The following is a 17,190-nucleotide window of genomic DNA, read 5'->3' as shown; positions in this document are numbered from 1 at the left end:
TCAGGGGCTGGGAGGACGGAGAAATAGGGAGTGACAACTAATTGTACAGGGTTTCTTTTGGGGGTGATGAAAATGTTTCGAAATTAGATAGTGGTGATAGTTGCACAACTTTGTGATTATACTAAAAACTACTGAATTCTTCACTTTCAAAAGGTGAATTTTATGGTCAGTAATATCTGAATTAAAGAAAAACACCTCATGGCTCCACTATGCCACACCAGCCATCCAATACGAATAAAACAGTTCAACAGATCCAGAAAAAGACACCTTGCAGGAAGACATTTTTGCACCCTACGACGCCATCCTCAAAGCTAACATTAATAATACTTAATGCTGACCAACTTCTCTGTAGCTTACATGCATCACTTTACTTAATTTTCACCACTACCGTGAGGTAAGTGTAATTCTTATCTCTATTTTACGCTGAGGAAACAGAGATTAAGGAACTTGCCCAAGGTCAGTCACATAGCTAGGTATCTACAGAGCCAGGAGTTGAACTCAGGTGTTAACTCCACTGCTCAAGCTCTTCATCACCTCAAAGGGTAAAGATATATTCTGAGGCCATACATGGTCTTTATAATATGTTGATTATCTTAAATCTGTTTTAAAAAACCTTTTTCTTGGTACACTGAGTTTCTCACACTTGCTGAGTAGTCAAGAAAAGCATGACTGAGAGCTTGTGTCACTGAAGAGCACAGTCATGCCGTGTCATATTAGGAAACTGGAGACTCACCCACCAAGGGACAAGATTTTAACTATTTTCAATTGTTTCATATGCCTCAGCACACAGTTTTGCTATCTTTTAATTAGCCCCAAACTTATTGTCAGTATCAAATCCAGTTTTAAACAAGCTCCACGTATCTTGACCTAGTTAGCCATAGACATGACTTATAAGTCTAGTCAAGTATTTTAATTTTTGAAACTAAGGACTATGGAAAGAGAATTAGCACTGGTCCTTTCTATTCATACATTCCCACCTTCTGGGAGATCCAAATAGTTTGAGGACCCTTGAGTGAACTGGAAATTTTTTCCCATTAAATTATATCTCATAATCATATGAGGTCCCAGAGTTGCCATGAGTTCTACATAGTTCTCAGGACTAGGGATAAACTGGGACCAATCTAGAATACTCAGAGCCCCTAAAAAGAGGTACAGCGTTGGGAAAGAAAAACAAGGATCTACTGACAATCAATTTGCCACTCATGGCATAAGTACTTCACATGTGCCAGTTCATTTAATATTTATAACCTGTCCAACATAAATTGGTTATTCTCATTTTATAGAGGAAAAGGCTCCAGAAACTAGGCAAGTTTGCCCAAGAGCAAACAGCTTGTAAACTGGCAGAAGTAGGATTCAAACTCAGGTCTCTTCTGCATTTTCTACTACACCTGCTTGTTTCACGGACAGACATCCACAAAGAGTTCTGAAAGAGGACGGCACTGACCTCAGGAAATTTTGCAACATTCAAAGACTACCAGAATCTAAAGGGCAGAATGTGTCAGAGTTTCAATCAGCTCGAGCCAAATAGTCCATAAATTTGCTGGTCTTGGCTCCTGCTAATATTAAAAAAGCTACTACACTTCTCTCTAGATTACAAAGACCTCAAATACTCACCTACCCCATAATTTTTATTGTTTCAATGAAATAGCATATGATGACCACTGAATAACTTTGAAACATTTTAACAGATTTCACTTAAACATGTAAAATGGATTTGAGGAATTAAATTCCTAACCTAAGGTGAAAATTACCATCACACACAGAAAATTGGAAAATATGCTAAAACCAAAAGCTGTCTGATAACAGGATGTTTTTCATCTACTGATTACCTCTCTGCAGCACTAGCTATGTGAAAAATGTGCTCATCTTCATTCTGTAACCGTTCTTTTCTCCTTCTTTCAATGTCATGTCGTAGGTCATTTGGATCTATTATTTTGACCAGAGTCTGAGGAATTTTGACAGAAGACAAACCATTCACATTACTGTTAGTTGCACAAAGACCATATCGAACAAGAACCTTAAGTAAAAGTCCTAAATAAGTTACCTTGTACTCATCCTGCTCATGCTAGTGTAAACTGATGAAAATATTTTGAGACACAATTGACAATACAGAGTCAGAAAAGTTCATAACACTGAACCAAGAATCCCACTTCTGGGACTCTATACCAAAGAAACGTCTATCTACCCAAGTATATTCAAAATATTATATTTTAAAAATAACCATAAAATGAAAGTAACTTAAGTGTGAAAAAAATTTAAAGGAGAAGGGAAGAATAATTTTATGGTAAATTTAAGTCATAGGAGTAATGTACAAGCATTTAAATTATGATAATGTAGACTATGTGGAAGTAACCATGGAAAAACACTTACTGAAAAGTTAATTAAAACTTACAAAGCCTCAATTATAAAAAGGTCATTGGGAGTTCAGAGATTTTACATAAAAGGAATGTTACTATAGTTTAAGTAAAAAGATAAAGCATCCAAAACTACATGTACTGTGGTAGTGTATGTTAAAGTGCTAGACATAAGACTGCAAGGAAAGATGATCAAATAAGATTTTGTCTTAAGTGGTTGAATTAGGGGTGATTTTTTTAAAATCCTCAAATTTCCTATAAGTTTATTATAGTACTTTGATGAGCAGAAATTTTCTGAAAGTATCATTTATTCAACAAACTAACCTATCTCCATAAGTACAATAAAACTGTAACCATTCACAAGTGAAAATATTATTTATATATTCTATCACAAATGTATTAAAATCTCTCCTCTATAAAAACTCTTCACTCGCAATGAATAAATTAGCAGTTCTTTTAGAACTTGATATATTTCTTCTAAAACAAGAGCCAGTTTTCTTCCCCCTGGGCTAGTTAAGATAGTTTTTCTAATTAGCAAAGAAATGGCGGGGAGGGAGGTGGTATGGGTGGGAACAATTAAAAAAATTCAGGGGCTTCCCTGGTGGCGCAGTGGTTGAGAGTCCGCCTGCCGGTGCAGGGGACGCGGGTTCGTGCCCCGGTCCGGGAAGATCCCACGTGCCGTGGAGCGGCTAGGCCCGTGAGCCACGCCCGCTGAGCCTGCGCATCCGGAGCCTGTGCTCCGCAATGGGAGAGGCCACAACAGTGAGAGGCCCGCGTAAAAATTCAGTATTATTTCCATTATTTTTCTAGTTCATATTCCATAGAATGTTTCACACAATCTTCAGTAAACAGAAGAGCAGTGTCAAATGAAACTAAGTTCCTTTGCATTCATTCTACATACAACTTAAAAATATATCCCACATGACTGCTTTGGAAAAAACAGGTATCAAACATACTTTCTGCAAGCTTTACAGTGTGAAGTTCTGGAATGAACATTAAACACTATAATTTTATGTCAATTTTACAAAGCTGTTACCCTTAGGGATTGTCTCTCTTAGGGCATATTTTTGTCTTTTGCCAGTGTTCTCTCTGCAATCTTTTGATAACTAGAGTCACTTGGAGAGCTTTGTAAATTTCAGATTCCTGGGTCTCAATCATTCTTCCTCAACCACTTTAACTACCTTTTTTACTCCCAATGACCAGTTCCGTTTCCCATTAGTATACCAACAATAAGATAATCTCTCATCAAAAATTATATTCACTTACCTGTTCTGAATCATATACCATAGTTTGTTTACTCTGAAGCTCGGCCAAAGACATATCTATTCTCCTAAAATAATAAAGGCATATTACAATTAAATAATTATGTTATACACTGAAATCTTGATTCCATTATTACAGAATGGATTTTGAAATAACACTGGTGTGTCTTGGAGGAAGAAAAAGAAATCTGCTACCAGGTAGTTTTTCACCTATATGGCAGTCTCCCAGGACATACATATCCTGTAAACAACATCACAGTGACGCCTCAGTGGTTCTCAAATCACTAGTCTGTGTAACCTTAAACTTGGCTCCGGTGATCTACCGCATTCTAACATTGATTCAACTCAGCTCACAAGACAGGGGGCACCACCTGTTTGGACAGGTGCCAGCAGAAGAAGACATAGGTTTTCATCCGGCTGCCCTCAGAACAGCCATTTCTGACCACATGAAGCAACCCATGATTTCAATGGCTCGACAACTGTCTTTCATCTTCCAGTGATAACTTCAGTAGGCAATTACTATAGACACAGCAGAATCAAAGTTAGGTAGGTAAATATTTTCAAAGTCCTACACATTTAAACAATGCTAGTCATGGCTTCAATATAACCTAGTCTATCGAAGTGCACTGGCCCAGTACCTGCTTGGGTTAGTCCTGTTTTTAGGCAGGAAATGCAGTTCTAGAGTCTACAACAAGCCCAGGAGGCAGGCAGCACCTTCCCACAATCTGTTCTGAGGCTCATTCCCATGAGTTAAATGGGCATACAATAATCACTCATTACCTGTGAATTTCTGGATCTGAGTTCAATTTAAATTCATTTACATCTGCAGCTTGTGTAACTTGCATTTTTGAGAAACGCTCATGTAGAGTAATTCCAAGTGATGGAAAATAATCTGCTGCAAAAGGGAAAAAGAAGTTTTATCTCAATGTAAAACTGATTCCACTTAAAAGATTATATATAATAAGCACAGGAAGAAGGGACTATTAAAAAACATCCAACCTGTTTTCTCTTGAAAACATATGGAACCTAAGCTTATTCCACAGACTAATTTGTAGTGCTCACACGCTTTCCCAAGCCCAAGCAACAGTAAACGGATTTATGAACCCAAAGATTCTGTTCCTATTTGACATGTCTGCTTACTTGCCAGGGGCAAAAGACAGTGACTCTCTCAAAGAGAGGACAGGACCTTTCTTCTCCTAGGTAAGATCTTCCTACATCTGGGAAGTAAAGCTGGTATACAGCTCTACTCTTCACCTAGAGTAAAAAATAACTCCAAAAACAACCCTGAAACATCAAAACAATTCTGAACAAATGTTAAATGTTATGTTTACATATCACAGAAGGCCTCCTAATGCCATTTTACTTTAACATTAACTGAAGTTCATGAAGACATTCTGAAAGCGGCTATGCTACAAGCTTTTAACGGAATAAAGAGAAAGATAATACACTTGACCCATGAGAATGCTAAAGCAATCCTTTTCCCTAACTTACTGTTCCTGTTCCGGGACGATCTCCTGAATTTTTCTACAATACCAGCTCCCTGTCTGCCAAGAATCACACTTCTTTTGGGTAAGAGGGGCTGGAATTGAGAAGGTGAACTGTTTCAAACTGCATGCTTTAAAGTAAATATGTGCCTTAGTTTGAGGGCTGCAAAGAAAATAATTCATTTGCAAAATATGTTTTATGAAGGTAAAAAAGATTAACACAGTTATCTAGAAAGAAATATAAAATTATAAATTTTGAAATTCTCGAAAGACCCCAGTTTATAATACCCACAACTGCCTTATTTATGCAGCATCAATAAGGAAAGTTATTTTACATGACTAAATTATCCAATTAATGGAAACTGGCCAGAAGCAAAAGCAAAACACAACAGTTCAATGTAAACCTTTGAAGTATTTATTATGCAATGTCCTGATGTCATCATGTATAACAAATCAAACTGGAATCTTCTATTGATCGCTTAGCATCACCCTTATGGCACAAAGTCCCAGTAATGCCCTCAGGGGCTTTAAGAATACGACCAAATGACCTATACTTCCAGATTTCCTGAGTTTCTTGAGTTTCATATCTGGTTTTTGTTATTTCCTCCTTCCTATTCAGTTATCGGTTATTGTTTCTTTCGGCTCTCAGTACACCTGTCTTTTGCAGTAGCCAACCTCTTCCTTTATAACTTTCAATTTGTAATCTACTGTGAGTTGAGGCATCAAGTTATTGGAACTACATATAAAGAACAACTAGGCTTCAATTAATACGTGCTACTCTCTTCACCAGATTTCCTAATTAATGATCTAACTTATAATGAAATATTAATTACTACTACAATATCACAGATATTTACCTATGTCTCGTGAAAAGTCAGTACATTATTTTTGTGTTATCCCTAATGTATGTGTGAAATATACCAACCTTTAACTTGATGGATTATAGTTATGATTTCCTGAGCAAATTCTCCTGTAGGTTTGTTTTCAGTATTCTGAGTTGAGTCAAGATGTTCAAACACTGGATGAAAGTTTTCACTTTTCCTGCCAACAGCAACCAAATCATGTGACATCTGTCTCTCTGTGGAATAGCTAGAAGCAACCCTAGAATAATTTGTAAATGTTTAACTAAATTTGAGACTATTTTACTGAGAAAATAACTTTAAAAGTTAATCAAGATAGCTATAAAACTAAAAAGATGTTTATCTTTTCTTATAATTAAGGCAGTAAATTGTATGCCATAAAACATGTACAATAATGAGTAGGAGAAAATAGCTATAGGTAAACGGTTTTGAGTTCTCCTTTTCAAATCAGAGATCATTAAATATTTGCCACTTTAATAATAAAATCCTCAAAGTTCTAAGCTAAACAATTTTTACTTCAAAAAATATAGCAAGGCATTGAAGACACTCAATATGCAAAAAGTAATCATTATTTTCTACTCCCAAATGTCCATAAAATTGTAAAGCCAGCAAGCTTACACTATCTTAAAATACTACCATACTTTAAAAGCTGATATCAAACATAATAACGTCTCTGACTTCATAAAAGTCCTTAAAACTCCATGTCAGTAATGAGAAGCTGAGAATAGTATTTTGAAATCAAATTCTGTTGAGATTAATTTAATCACTTACAAAGTCTCACTGAACTCTCAGAAAATAGTCTTAGTTATCACAGTTATGATCATTAGGAGCAATGACAGTGTTTACCCTAAATATATCCTTAAAGAAACACTACCATTTATTATGTAACCCCAACCATCTTACCATTTTAATGCTTTCTGAATCTTTACAACTTTCATTAAGAGCTTTCCTGACCTTTAAGTACCATTATAAAGCCATGATTATGACATATAACTAACAATTATTCATGCCAAACAAAGGGGCTCAGAGCTTATAAACATTATCTCATTTAATCTTTGCAATAGCTCTATGGGGAGGTGTCATGATATCGAGACAATGGATGTCTTGGTTGTTTTGCTTTTCATCCCAGAGGTTAAGCATTCCTATGAACATAATCCTTCCAAATGTCTTAGTGGGAAAGTTTACTTTATTCCAATAATGCTACTCCTGCTTAAAACTACTCATATTCTTCATCTGGAGGCAGGTTATGCGTCACAGAAGAAAATGCCTCATTATTTATATTTATTCCTCATTTTGGACCCAAAATGGCACTAACCAGCTTATACCCATCTTACTCCTCTGCATTTAACTCTGAATAGCTTTTGGCTCTTCCCGAAAAACAAGTTTCAGGAGTTGACGTGTGAGCTAGGCTTTGAAGGTTGGTGTGTTTTAGACATGTGGAGATGAGATGAAAGACATTTTACGTTTATAGGTTAACAAAGGCAGAAAACACACCTAGGAACTTTGAGCTGTGTGATCTGAGCAGTCTGGGGAAAGGAAATAGAAGGGCAGGAGGTGTGACGGTAAGATGCCACACTGCCAGCCTGATGTGACAGGATTAGCTGATGGGAGAGGGTGGGAGGCTCAGTTCTGGCCGCCAGAGGACGGCCTTCTATCAGGTGTCTTGGAAGGGTGTTGCGGTTGACAAGGCCAGTTAGGGGACTTTTGTGAAAAAAGTAATGAGATGCTGAATTAAGGGAGTGTCAGTCTCCCTAATCCTTTTACCTCAACTCCAAAAATTCTACATGTGTTCTTAGGAAGACATGAGCAAACTAATGACTCAGAAAGTGCTTTGTGATAGTTATTAGCTGGAAGAAAACCGAGAAAGGAAAACTTTACATGTGTCATACAGATTTTGTTATCTATTATAAGCTTCCAGAGGGCAGGGGATTATCCATTAGTTTTGGTGGTTGGGTTTTTGTTACTGTTGTTTTGCCAGGCAGTTGGTTTTGTGGATGGATCTTAATGTGTAGAAGAGGAAATTAAGGTTTAATGTAGCTTTTTAATGTTTTCTTAGTTATTATGCACAACACTCAAGTGAATGTCAGGGGAAATATCCTTAAACAGAGAAGGAAAACCGGGGTGGAGTGGTGGGAGGGAACAGAGAACCTGGAAGATTTAATCAGACCGGAAGTAGAGGTAGTATTAGAATACAGGTGTTGGCTATATTTTAATTTTTAAAACTGTCTAAAATGCATCTCAAATGAGAACATTTGATCTTTTCAGCTTAACTATTGTATTGGGGGTATTTCGTGAAATTGTTAACTTGTTGATCAGTAATGTCATGGGAAATATAAAAAGGAAAATATGAACAAAGAGGTGATTAAATTTATAAATGGAAATACCTAGAACATTTTGCATTCTAAAGTTTCTAGAAACTTTTCCTTATAGCAAAAGTATAATTATTTTTAAAAGACTAAATTTCAGGTTATACTATTTTCATGTGTATTTTCTCGAAGGATGATCACTGATTTTTTTTATTAAAAATATTGTTGTGGGGTGTCTCTAGAGTACATTTTTTAACTGATAGCAAGTTAAACACTAAAATTTCAGGAATTAAGTGTAGCTTCAGAGTATACCACAGCACTCCTATGAACTGAGAGTTGGACTTGGAGTGGGGATGAGAGGCCAGTAATAAAAAATTACAAGTAAATTTTACTAATTATCTGGTGAAAAATTAGAAGCCTTTATCAGCTGGTTTCGTCTTGGGAGAAACTGAGACTGCAATAAAAACCATTATCAACTGATTTCCCCTTATAGATAGATCATTTTTATAGTTCCATTTAAACATCTTATTTTTCTCCTGTAAAAAAAATTTTAAAGCTGTTTTTGGGGTATGGAACACGCTTTTTGTACCATTAAACCCCTTTAAACAGAGAGCATTTGTAATTCTTTTGTTAGTGGAGGTTGTTACAGGGCCATTCTAGCTTCTAGCATTCTAGCTTCTAGACATTTCACTAAATGTCTCTTACTAGTTATCAGATACACAGTGAGGAGCTTGGAGCAAATTAGGAGGAGAGAAAGGATATGGGCCTTCTAATGAAAGTCTTTCTGATGAGTCAAGGAAACCACATCAGTGGCATCAACCTGCGGCATAATCACTCGTCCATGTTTCTGCCTTGGCAGGGAGTCGTCTCGACAGGGCTGGTTTGAGAGCAGGGAGCATGAAAAGTCAGATGGAAGCTTTTCCTCTGAGAAGTTAAAAATAGGCACTCAAAACCATCTTGTTAGAGGAGTTTAATTTTTTAAAGAATATCTGTAAGCCCCTCATAACCTTGGAGCGGTTTTGGATATATGGCTGTTAGTGATGTAAATAAATAAGTAAATACATACACGTGTACACCCACACCCCAAAATGTATCCATCTGATTGATTTTTGTTATATGAAGAGGTATTATTTTTTTCTGGTGGTGCTGCTATTATTTAACACATATCTCAGGGCTCTCTTTTGGATTTATCTTCAGAGCCTGAAACATCATCATGAAGAACCCTAGCAGCTGTAAATCTCAATTCTTTGGATGGTGGAGTCACACACCACCTCACACATTCACTCCACTGTGCCGTGGTATTACCAACGTCATCCCATGGTCTATAAGACCAGAGGAGAATAAACCTAATCCTATGTGGATCCATAGTCCCAGGGCACCCTAACAGATTGTCTCACAGGGTAGGTCCTCAAAAAATACCCGCTGAAGGAATACATGATAAAATGGAAAATGACTTGGACAATATGAAGTGGTGAGTTTCAGCTAAAAAGATGACAGACTTAAAATTGTGAGGCCAATTTAATTTTGTTTTTTAACTTTCTTAGCTTACTTTAAAATTTTTTACTTAGTTTAGACCAATTTAAATTTAAAAATTTTCATTTTTTATAATAGAAAATCTCAAATATATACAAAAGTTCAGAGGATCCTATGATGAACCTGTCAAGCCAGCTTCAATAGTTATCAACATATGACCAATTGAAGCAGACTCGCAGAGCCAGGAAGAACTACCCGTTAATTTGGGCCCCAAAGTCATTGCCAGGTGACCTGCCCAATGTCACAGAGCTGCTCAGTGACCCACTGGAAGACAAAAACCTATGCATCCCAACATCAAACAGAATGTTTATCTCCCTATACTAGGACCCCTAAGAGACACTAAGAGAAGTTAGGGTGAAACATAGGAATGAAAGGGAACCTTCTCTCAATTAATTTTTGATTTTAGAAAATGTACATGAGAAATATTAGGGGGAAAAAACCCTTAGTTTTTTTGTGATACATAACAGCAAGGTAGCAGGTATGTGTATCACAAAAATATCTCCACCCACAGCTTATTTTGCCTCCAGCCAAATGCCCATCAAAGGTAAACTTGTGTGATTAGGCTACCTTCCTTCAGTGCTCGCTGTGGTTTTTCACTCTTCTGCAGCCTAGGCAGCAGCTGTTTCCTTAGAGCATGTGGGCTTCAGTGTCTTCTGGGGCTCATCACCCGCCTCATCCCCCTTTCAGTATGGGGAAAGACCGGGTGGGGGGTAGGGAGGCCCTCTCTATATCTCTTCAGTGAGAAATAAAGGATTAAATGCAAATGTGGCTGAGGCACTCAGTCTAACATCAACTTCACTAGCCAACCTTCTCATCCTAGATGAGAAGTCAAAGGAGCCTCGGTCCAGGTCCACCTGCCCCAGCTTACTCTTCTCCGGAGACTGGCAGGCTCTCCTCCTCCCTCTCACCTCCTTCCTAGCCTGACCAAGGTTCAGTCTCTCACCTACTCCACCCAACATTAAACCAAAACTCCCTTCACCTGCCCCAAGACTTCCAGATGTATACAACAGTGAGTGTTTGGGGTTCATAACAACCTTAGTACAGATTTTCATATTGTGACTCCCTAACTTCATTCTGAAATATATAATTATGACTCTTGTGTAACTTCTACCTCTGATAACGCAGTTTCTGACAAAGTAGGTCACAAGAATATCGGCTTTGTGTCTACCCACTGCTATCCTAGATACAAATTAGAATCTAGAAAAATCACTAGGTGATAAACGTACGTTTTCAACTGCATTAATAACTGGAAGAACATATATCAATACCTGACCAAAGCTAAGAAAGTAAACAAATGCATAAAATGAACCATCTTAGTCTTTCCAAAAAAGTGCATAAACCTCTCTAGATTTTAACCAACAAATAACCTCTCTGCACTCTATCATTATTTTAATCTTGTTAAGCAGAGGAAAACCTAATTTATGTTAGCAGTTGAGAACATGGCTCTATTGAGGGTATTAACTACCTTTGTTTTATGGACACTTCATCAGTCCACACATAACTAAATCCAACCCCACAAAATTCTTCCACAACTCATTCATCAATTAATGATTATAATCAGAGAGAAAGATTTTTGTTGACTATGATGCATTGCCATACTGAAAAGGTGCATATATTTATTAAATTATTTATTCTTCAAGGCTTTGAATAGAAAGGACTTACAGTGAAGCTCTTTATTACACAAGCCGTTCTACAGGTCCTTGACAAGTAATTCAAACATGTACTGACAGGCCCCACTAATGGGTCATGAAATTCATAAAAGGACAGTTTATAAATGTATTTATTTATTTATTTGTTTACTTATTTATTTTTTTGTGGTACGCGGGCCTCTCACTGCTGTGGCCTCTCCCGTTGCGGAGCACAGGCTCCGGACGCGCAGGCTCAGTGGCCATGGCTCATGGGCCCAGCCGCTCCGCGGCATGTGGGATCTTCCCGGACCGGGGCACAGACCCGTGTCCCCTGCATCGGCAGGCAGACTCTCAACCACTGTGCCACCAGGGAAGCCCCAGTTTATAAATTTAAAACAAAAGTTACAGCAGCCTCAATTTTAGGAAGCTCATTTTGGTGACACATTATGAAGATCAAGCTTCTATTTCTCAATATCAAATTATAAAATTAACAGTGTTTAGCATCTCTAATGAGATCTACTAAAATAAAATCCTTCAAAATTGGTACTTCTAGCATTCTTTAAAAATGTTACAGCCAATTTATTAATTCTAATTTAAGTATAAAACACTTTATTAAATATTGAAAAATTCAAGATTTTTATTTTTACTTAAATTTTTTTACTTTTATTTAAAAATTCAAGATTTTTGTGATTTGATTGTATGTAAGTTTACCTCAAAAGGAAAAAAACTGTAAACAAATATTAAATACTGAAATATTTAAAGGGGAATGTACTCATATCTGCATTTCACTTTGAAATGCAGCAAAAAAATAAGATGGAATGATAGATGAACAGATATGTGATTACAGAAGTAGAGTAAAATGTTAACTGTAGACTCTAGGTGGTGGGTATATAGGTACTGACTGTATAATTCTTTCAACTTTTCTGTATGTTTGAACATTTTCATAATATAATGTTGGAAAGAAAAAAAGCTTAAGGTAACATCCTTAAACTTGATGCTTACAGCAGCTTTTGTGCTCTTAAGACTAAGAACTAGTAGGAAATATAACAGCACAAAATGACTTAAGACATATTATATGAAATAGAATATAAAATTATTAATACAACATTATGACAACCAGGTATACATAGAAAAACAACAAAAGGAGCTGTAGGGCTTCCCTGGTGGCACAGTGGTTGAGAGTCCGCCTGCCGATGCAGGGGACACGGGTTCGTGCCCCGGTCCGGGAAGATCCCACATGCCGCGGAGCGGCTGGGCCCGTGAGCCATGGCCGCTGAGCCTGCACGTCCGGAGCGTGTGCTCCGCAACGGGAGAGGTCACAACAGTGAGAGGCCCGCGTACCGCAAAAAAAAAAGGAGCTGTACTAAAATATTAATAAAATTGTCCTAGGATAGTAGGATTATGGGTGATTTCCCCCGTCCTTCTATTTGTCCGACTTGCTGTAATAGAATCATATTTATAAATTCTGTGTACATATAAATATACATATGTATATTTTAAAATATTTGTTGCAAGTACAATGAATGTAAGAAAAATATCAGGGAGGGGGACTGCCATAACTAACTTTAAGGAAAGAAGCAAAATATATTCTGTTCAAAAAAAAAGACTGTGGGTTTACCTCCCTCACCATCACATTTTGTTCCCTCTAGTTTTTGATTCAAATACAGATATGAGTCAATGGTGAACATAAATACACCAAATCAACATGGTCCTTCACTTTTTAATTCACATACTGGTAGTGTATTAAGGTAACAAAAAGACTTAGCTGACACATCCAAGTGTCAGTGCCTTACTATTCTCAGAATCCATAAAGAGGTAATATTCATAACAGAAAAAAGCATGCAATCCACTGCAGGAGAATATAACTTATTACAAAAGTAGTCATTTTTGTTAAACAATCAAGAGCTAAACCAAATGTCTTATAAATAGGCCTCTTTCTAGACTCTAGCCTAATTTCCTCTACCTAGGAGAAGCTAGTCGGTTGAGCACCACTCCTTTTGAGACGGCAGCAAGAACCACATTAAGTCGTCCACCTCCTTGAGTCACAAGGGGACATGTGAATTTGAGCCCCAGGCACGGACTTAGATAAGTCACTTCATCTCTCACTGCCTCAACCTCTTCCTCTATAAAACCAGGGTCTGCTAAGGTCCCTTCCAGGTCAAAAATTCTCTGAATTTCAGGCAACAGGCTCTGAGAAACTAAGCAAGGAACAGGTCTCCTTGAGCACCACCACCCAGCCTATCCGTGGATATAGAAAATCTGGCAGCATAAAAACATGTAAATTCATGAAGAGGAACAACTCCATAGAATGCCCTTCACCCAAAAAGCATCTTGAGATACAAACGTGGAAACGAACAGACATGATGTCACCCCATGTTACTAATCATGGGATTCATCCCCATTAGAGGGCTTTTTTGAAAAATCCAGGCAATCCCCGCCCCCCAGCTCGAACTCTAAACACATCATTAATTCTATTTTCAAAGGTTCAAATAAAGGTGGCAGAAACAGTTATAGAAAAAAACAAAGGTAATACCTGGATGTTTTCTTCACATCTACTTTAACTGTAAGTGATTTCTTCCTAAGAACGGAAGATGAAGGTTTCGAGTCAGAAAGTTTTTTACTCTTATCAAGTCGGTTATGGGAAGAGTTGCTCTCTTTTCTGCCAGCCCCTTCTTTCCTTATTTTGTCCTTCCGTTTGTCATTACAGGGTCTCAAACCAACGTCGCTTTTATCTGAATGAGTGCAGGTAGTGCAGTCTTTCTTAGATGGCTTAAAAGGCTCTTTGACTTGCCCACCTTCAGTCTCTCTCCCTCTTCCAGCATTAAAGCAATCGGACTCTCTATTTACAGGGCCTTTTTGAGAACCGAATTTTCTATCTTCCTCCTTAGAGTACTTCTGAGTTCTTCCATCATAAAAGTCCTGGTCCCCATCTGAGGTCTTACGATGTTTGTGGCGATAGTCACAGGATACCTTGGCTGCTGAACTGGTCTCTGGGAATTCCCTCGGAGCGTATCGAAGAGTTTGGGGTCCGAGGTTCCACTGATCTTTCTTCTCTTGGTAAGAAGGGAGAAAATGCCTGGACTTCCACTGCGGGCTCCTGGGAGGCTCTCTGTTTTCATACCTCTCCACGTCTTGAGGTCTTTTTGATGTGTGTCCATATTTTCTGAAATCACGATCCTCAGGATACCTGTGTTGACATAAAGCAGTTTACACTTGCACTAGAGAGAAGTGAGAATTTATGTGTGTGGAATGTTGGGCAACATGGCTTTAAATGCAGAGCACAGTGGCAAGTTAACCTGTAATCCCTGAAGCCAACTCATAGATGCACAAGGCACTTAGGAAAATAGCATCATTTTTTTTTTAATATTCTAGCCATCAACATGATTCACTCTAAAAATAAACACTTCACTACTACCAGTAGACCAAAACTACATTACAATGCTTTTAATCTTTTTAGACAAAAGCTTTTCAAGGTGGTTATCTTCAACCACAAAGTAAAGAGACTTTTTTACTTGAGTCTTTATACCAAATTACCCAGGTTTAATGTTATCCTATACCTCGTCTGAAAAGAGCTCCTTTTCTCAAAATCTTCAGAGCCTCTTCTAAGTGACTGAGAATATTTTTCGTCTTGTATCCTCTGGTGCCTCAATTCATCTTCATGCCACTGTCCTTCGAATCTAAAAGAATCCGCTATTGACCTCAGAGGTGGTTTCCCTCCTTTTCCACTTCCTCTAACTCTGTGGTCATCAGGAAAATACCTTCCTTGCACTTTCTGGGGATAACAATTCCTCTGGTGCTCCTTGTAGAGTACACCTTCTGAGTATTTGGGCATATACTGAGATCTTCTGTTACTATCATCCCCTCTTCCTGGTAAATATACTTGGGGAGGCTTATAAGTATAAAAATTTTCTAAAGAGTTTCTTCTTATGTTTGGGGAAGATGATCTATGTTCATAAGATCGGTAATGTAGAGTTTCACGAGAAGGAATCCTTGGTTTACTCTGTCCATGTTTCTCATTGTCCATTCTCCAAGTGACAGGTCTTTTTGGATCCTTCCTATATTCATAGCCATAATGCTCAGGTCTTTGCTTGTAGTGTTCAGAATTTCTAGGTACTGGTGATAAAGACCTATGTAAACAAATACAGAAAAGTTTAATCCATTCAAAGACAATAGACTAAGTTTGTCTTAACATGACTTACCCAAATAAAACATTTGCTTTTCACTGCTTCTTCCACTCAAATTAAATTCATCAATTTGCGATATTTGCATTCTAAATTGTTCACTTGGGAGTCTGATTATGCTTCCGCCCGATTCAACAAGCATACTCTTTGCATCTTAACTAATGTACCCCATCTGCATATCAAAATGAGCTGAGCACACCCATCCTGTTGGAGGAGGACCAGCTTAGGTATGCAGCAGGATCTATTTTGGAAGATTGCTGACAGCAAAGTTCTGGCAAAAGGACCAGTCAACAAAAGCTTACATCAGGTTCAATGGTCAAGTAAGAAATAAGCAGGAGGGCTAGATCCACACAAGTAAATATGTAGGAGTCTCTGGAAAACTGAACATAACCTCTGAAATTAAATTAGATTCCAAGAGTTTATGATGCACAATAAATCCAAACTCAGACCCAAAACTGACCCCACAGTTTCCCCAATTGACTGTCTATTCTCTCTACTAAGTTTATATCAAGAAGCAAAAACTACATCCTTAAACAGTAAGTGGAGAGGGTGGGAGGAAGAGGGCCTTTGCCAATGAAGCAACTGACAAAGGATTAATCTCCAAAATTTATAAGCAGCTCATGCAGCTCAATAACAAAAAAACAAACAACCCAATCCAAAAATGGGCAGAAGACCTAAATAGACATTTCTCCAAAGAAGATATACAGACTGCCAACAAACACATGAAAGAATGCTCAACATCACTAATCATTAGAGAAATGCAAATCAAAACTACAATGAGGTATCATCTCACACCAGTCAGAATGGCCATCATCAAAAAATCTGGAAACAATAAATGCTGGAGAGGGTGTGGAGAAAAGGGAACACTCTTGCACTGCTGGTGGGAATGTGAATCGGTTCAGCCACTATGGAGAACAGTATGGAGGTTCCTTAAAAAACTACAAATAGAACTACCATATGACCCAGCAATCCCACTACTGGGCATATACCCTGAGAAAACCAAAATTCAAAAAGACTCATGTACCAAAATGTTCATTGCAGCTCTATTTACAATAGCCCGGAGATGGAAACAACCTAAGTGCCCATCATCGGATGAATGGATAAAGAAGATGTGGCACATATGTACAATGGAATATTACTCAGCCATAAAAAGAAACGAAATTGAGCTATTCGTAATGAGGTGGATAGACCTAGAGTCTGTCATACAGAGTGAAGTAAGTCAGAAAGAGAAAGACAAATACCGTATGCTAACACATATATATGGAATTTAAGAAAAAACTGTCATGAAGAACCTAGGGGTAAGACACGAATAAAGACACAGACCTACTAGAGAACGGACTTGAGGATATGGGGAGGGGGAAGGGTAAGCTGTGACAAAGCGAGAGAGAGGCATGGACATATATACACTACCAAACGTAAGGTAAATAGCTAGTGGGAAGCAGCCACATAGCACAGGGAGATCAGCTCGGTGCTTTGTGACCTGGAGGGGTGGGATAGGGAGGGTGGGAGGGAGGGAGATGCAAGAGGGAGGAGATATGGGAACATATGTATATGTATGACTGATTCACTTTGTTGTAAAGCA

The 17,190-nt window shown here is 37.9% G+C and overlaps 1 protein-coding gene across 27 annotated transcripts in view; it reads right to left on the bottom strand.

Annotated features, from left to right (window-relative positions):
• BCLAF3 (BCLAF1 and THRAP3 family member 3) overlaps nucleotides 1-17,190 on the bottom strand; it is a 78,286-nt gene that overhangs the window by 28,733 nt on the left and 32,363 nt on the right. For 20 of the 27 annotated variants that reach the window (XM_089904714.1, XM_089904702.1, XM_089904712.1 and 17 more), the window contains 6 exons: nucleotides 14,985-15,554; nucleotides 13,961-14,614; nucleotides 6,026-6,201; nucleotides 4,397-4,511; nucleotides 3,621-3,684; nucleotides 1,830-1,945 (listed from right to left, as the gene is read on the bottom strand). In XM_089904714.1, coding sequence (XP_089760840.1) covers nucleotides 1,830-1,945; nucleotides 3,621-3,684; nucleotides 4,397-4,511; nucleotides 6,026-6,201; nucleotides 13,961-14,614; nucleotides 14,985-15,554 — 1,695 coding nt within the window. The remainder of the gene's footprint in view (nucleotides 1-1,829; nucleotides 1,946-3,620; nucleotides 3,685-4,396; nucleotides 4,512-6,025; nucleotides 6,202-13,960; nucleotides 14,615-14,984; nucleotides 15,555-17,190) is intronic. The other 7 variants (XR_016391397.1, XM_089904720.1, XM_089904719.1 and 4 more) reach the window with 4 other exon arrangements.

Source organism: Delphinapterus leucas, chromosome X (genome assembly GCF_059928025.1).
Source record: "Delphinapterus leucas isolate spDelLeu-1000000601 "Yukka" chromosome X, BTC_Dleu_Yukka2, whole genome shotgun sequence".
NCBI classification, from domain to species: Eukaryota; Metazoa; Chordata; class Mammalia; order Artiodactyla; family Monodontidae; genus Delphinapterus; species Delphinapterus leucas.
This window is presented reverse-complemented; position numbering and strand designations above follow the sequence as displayed.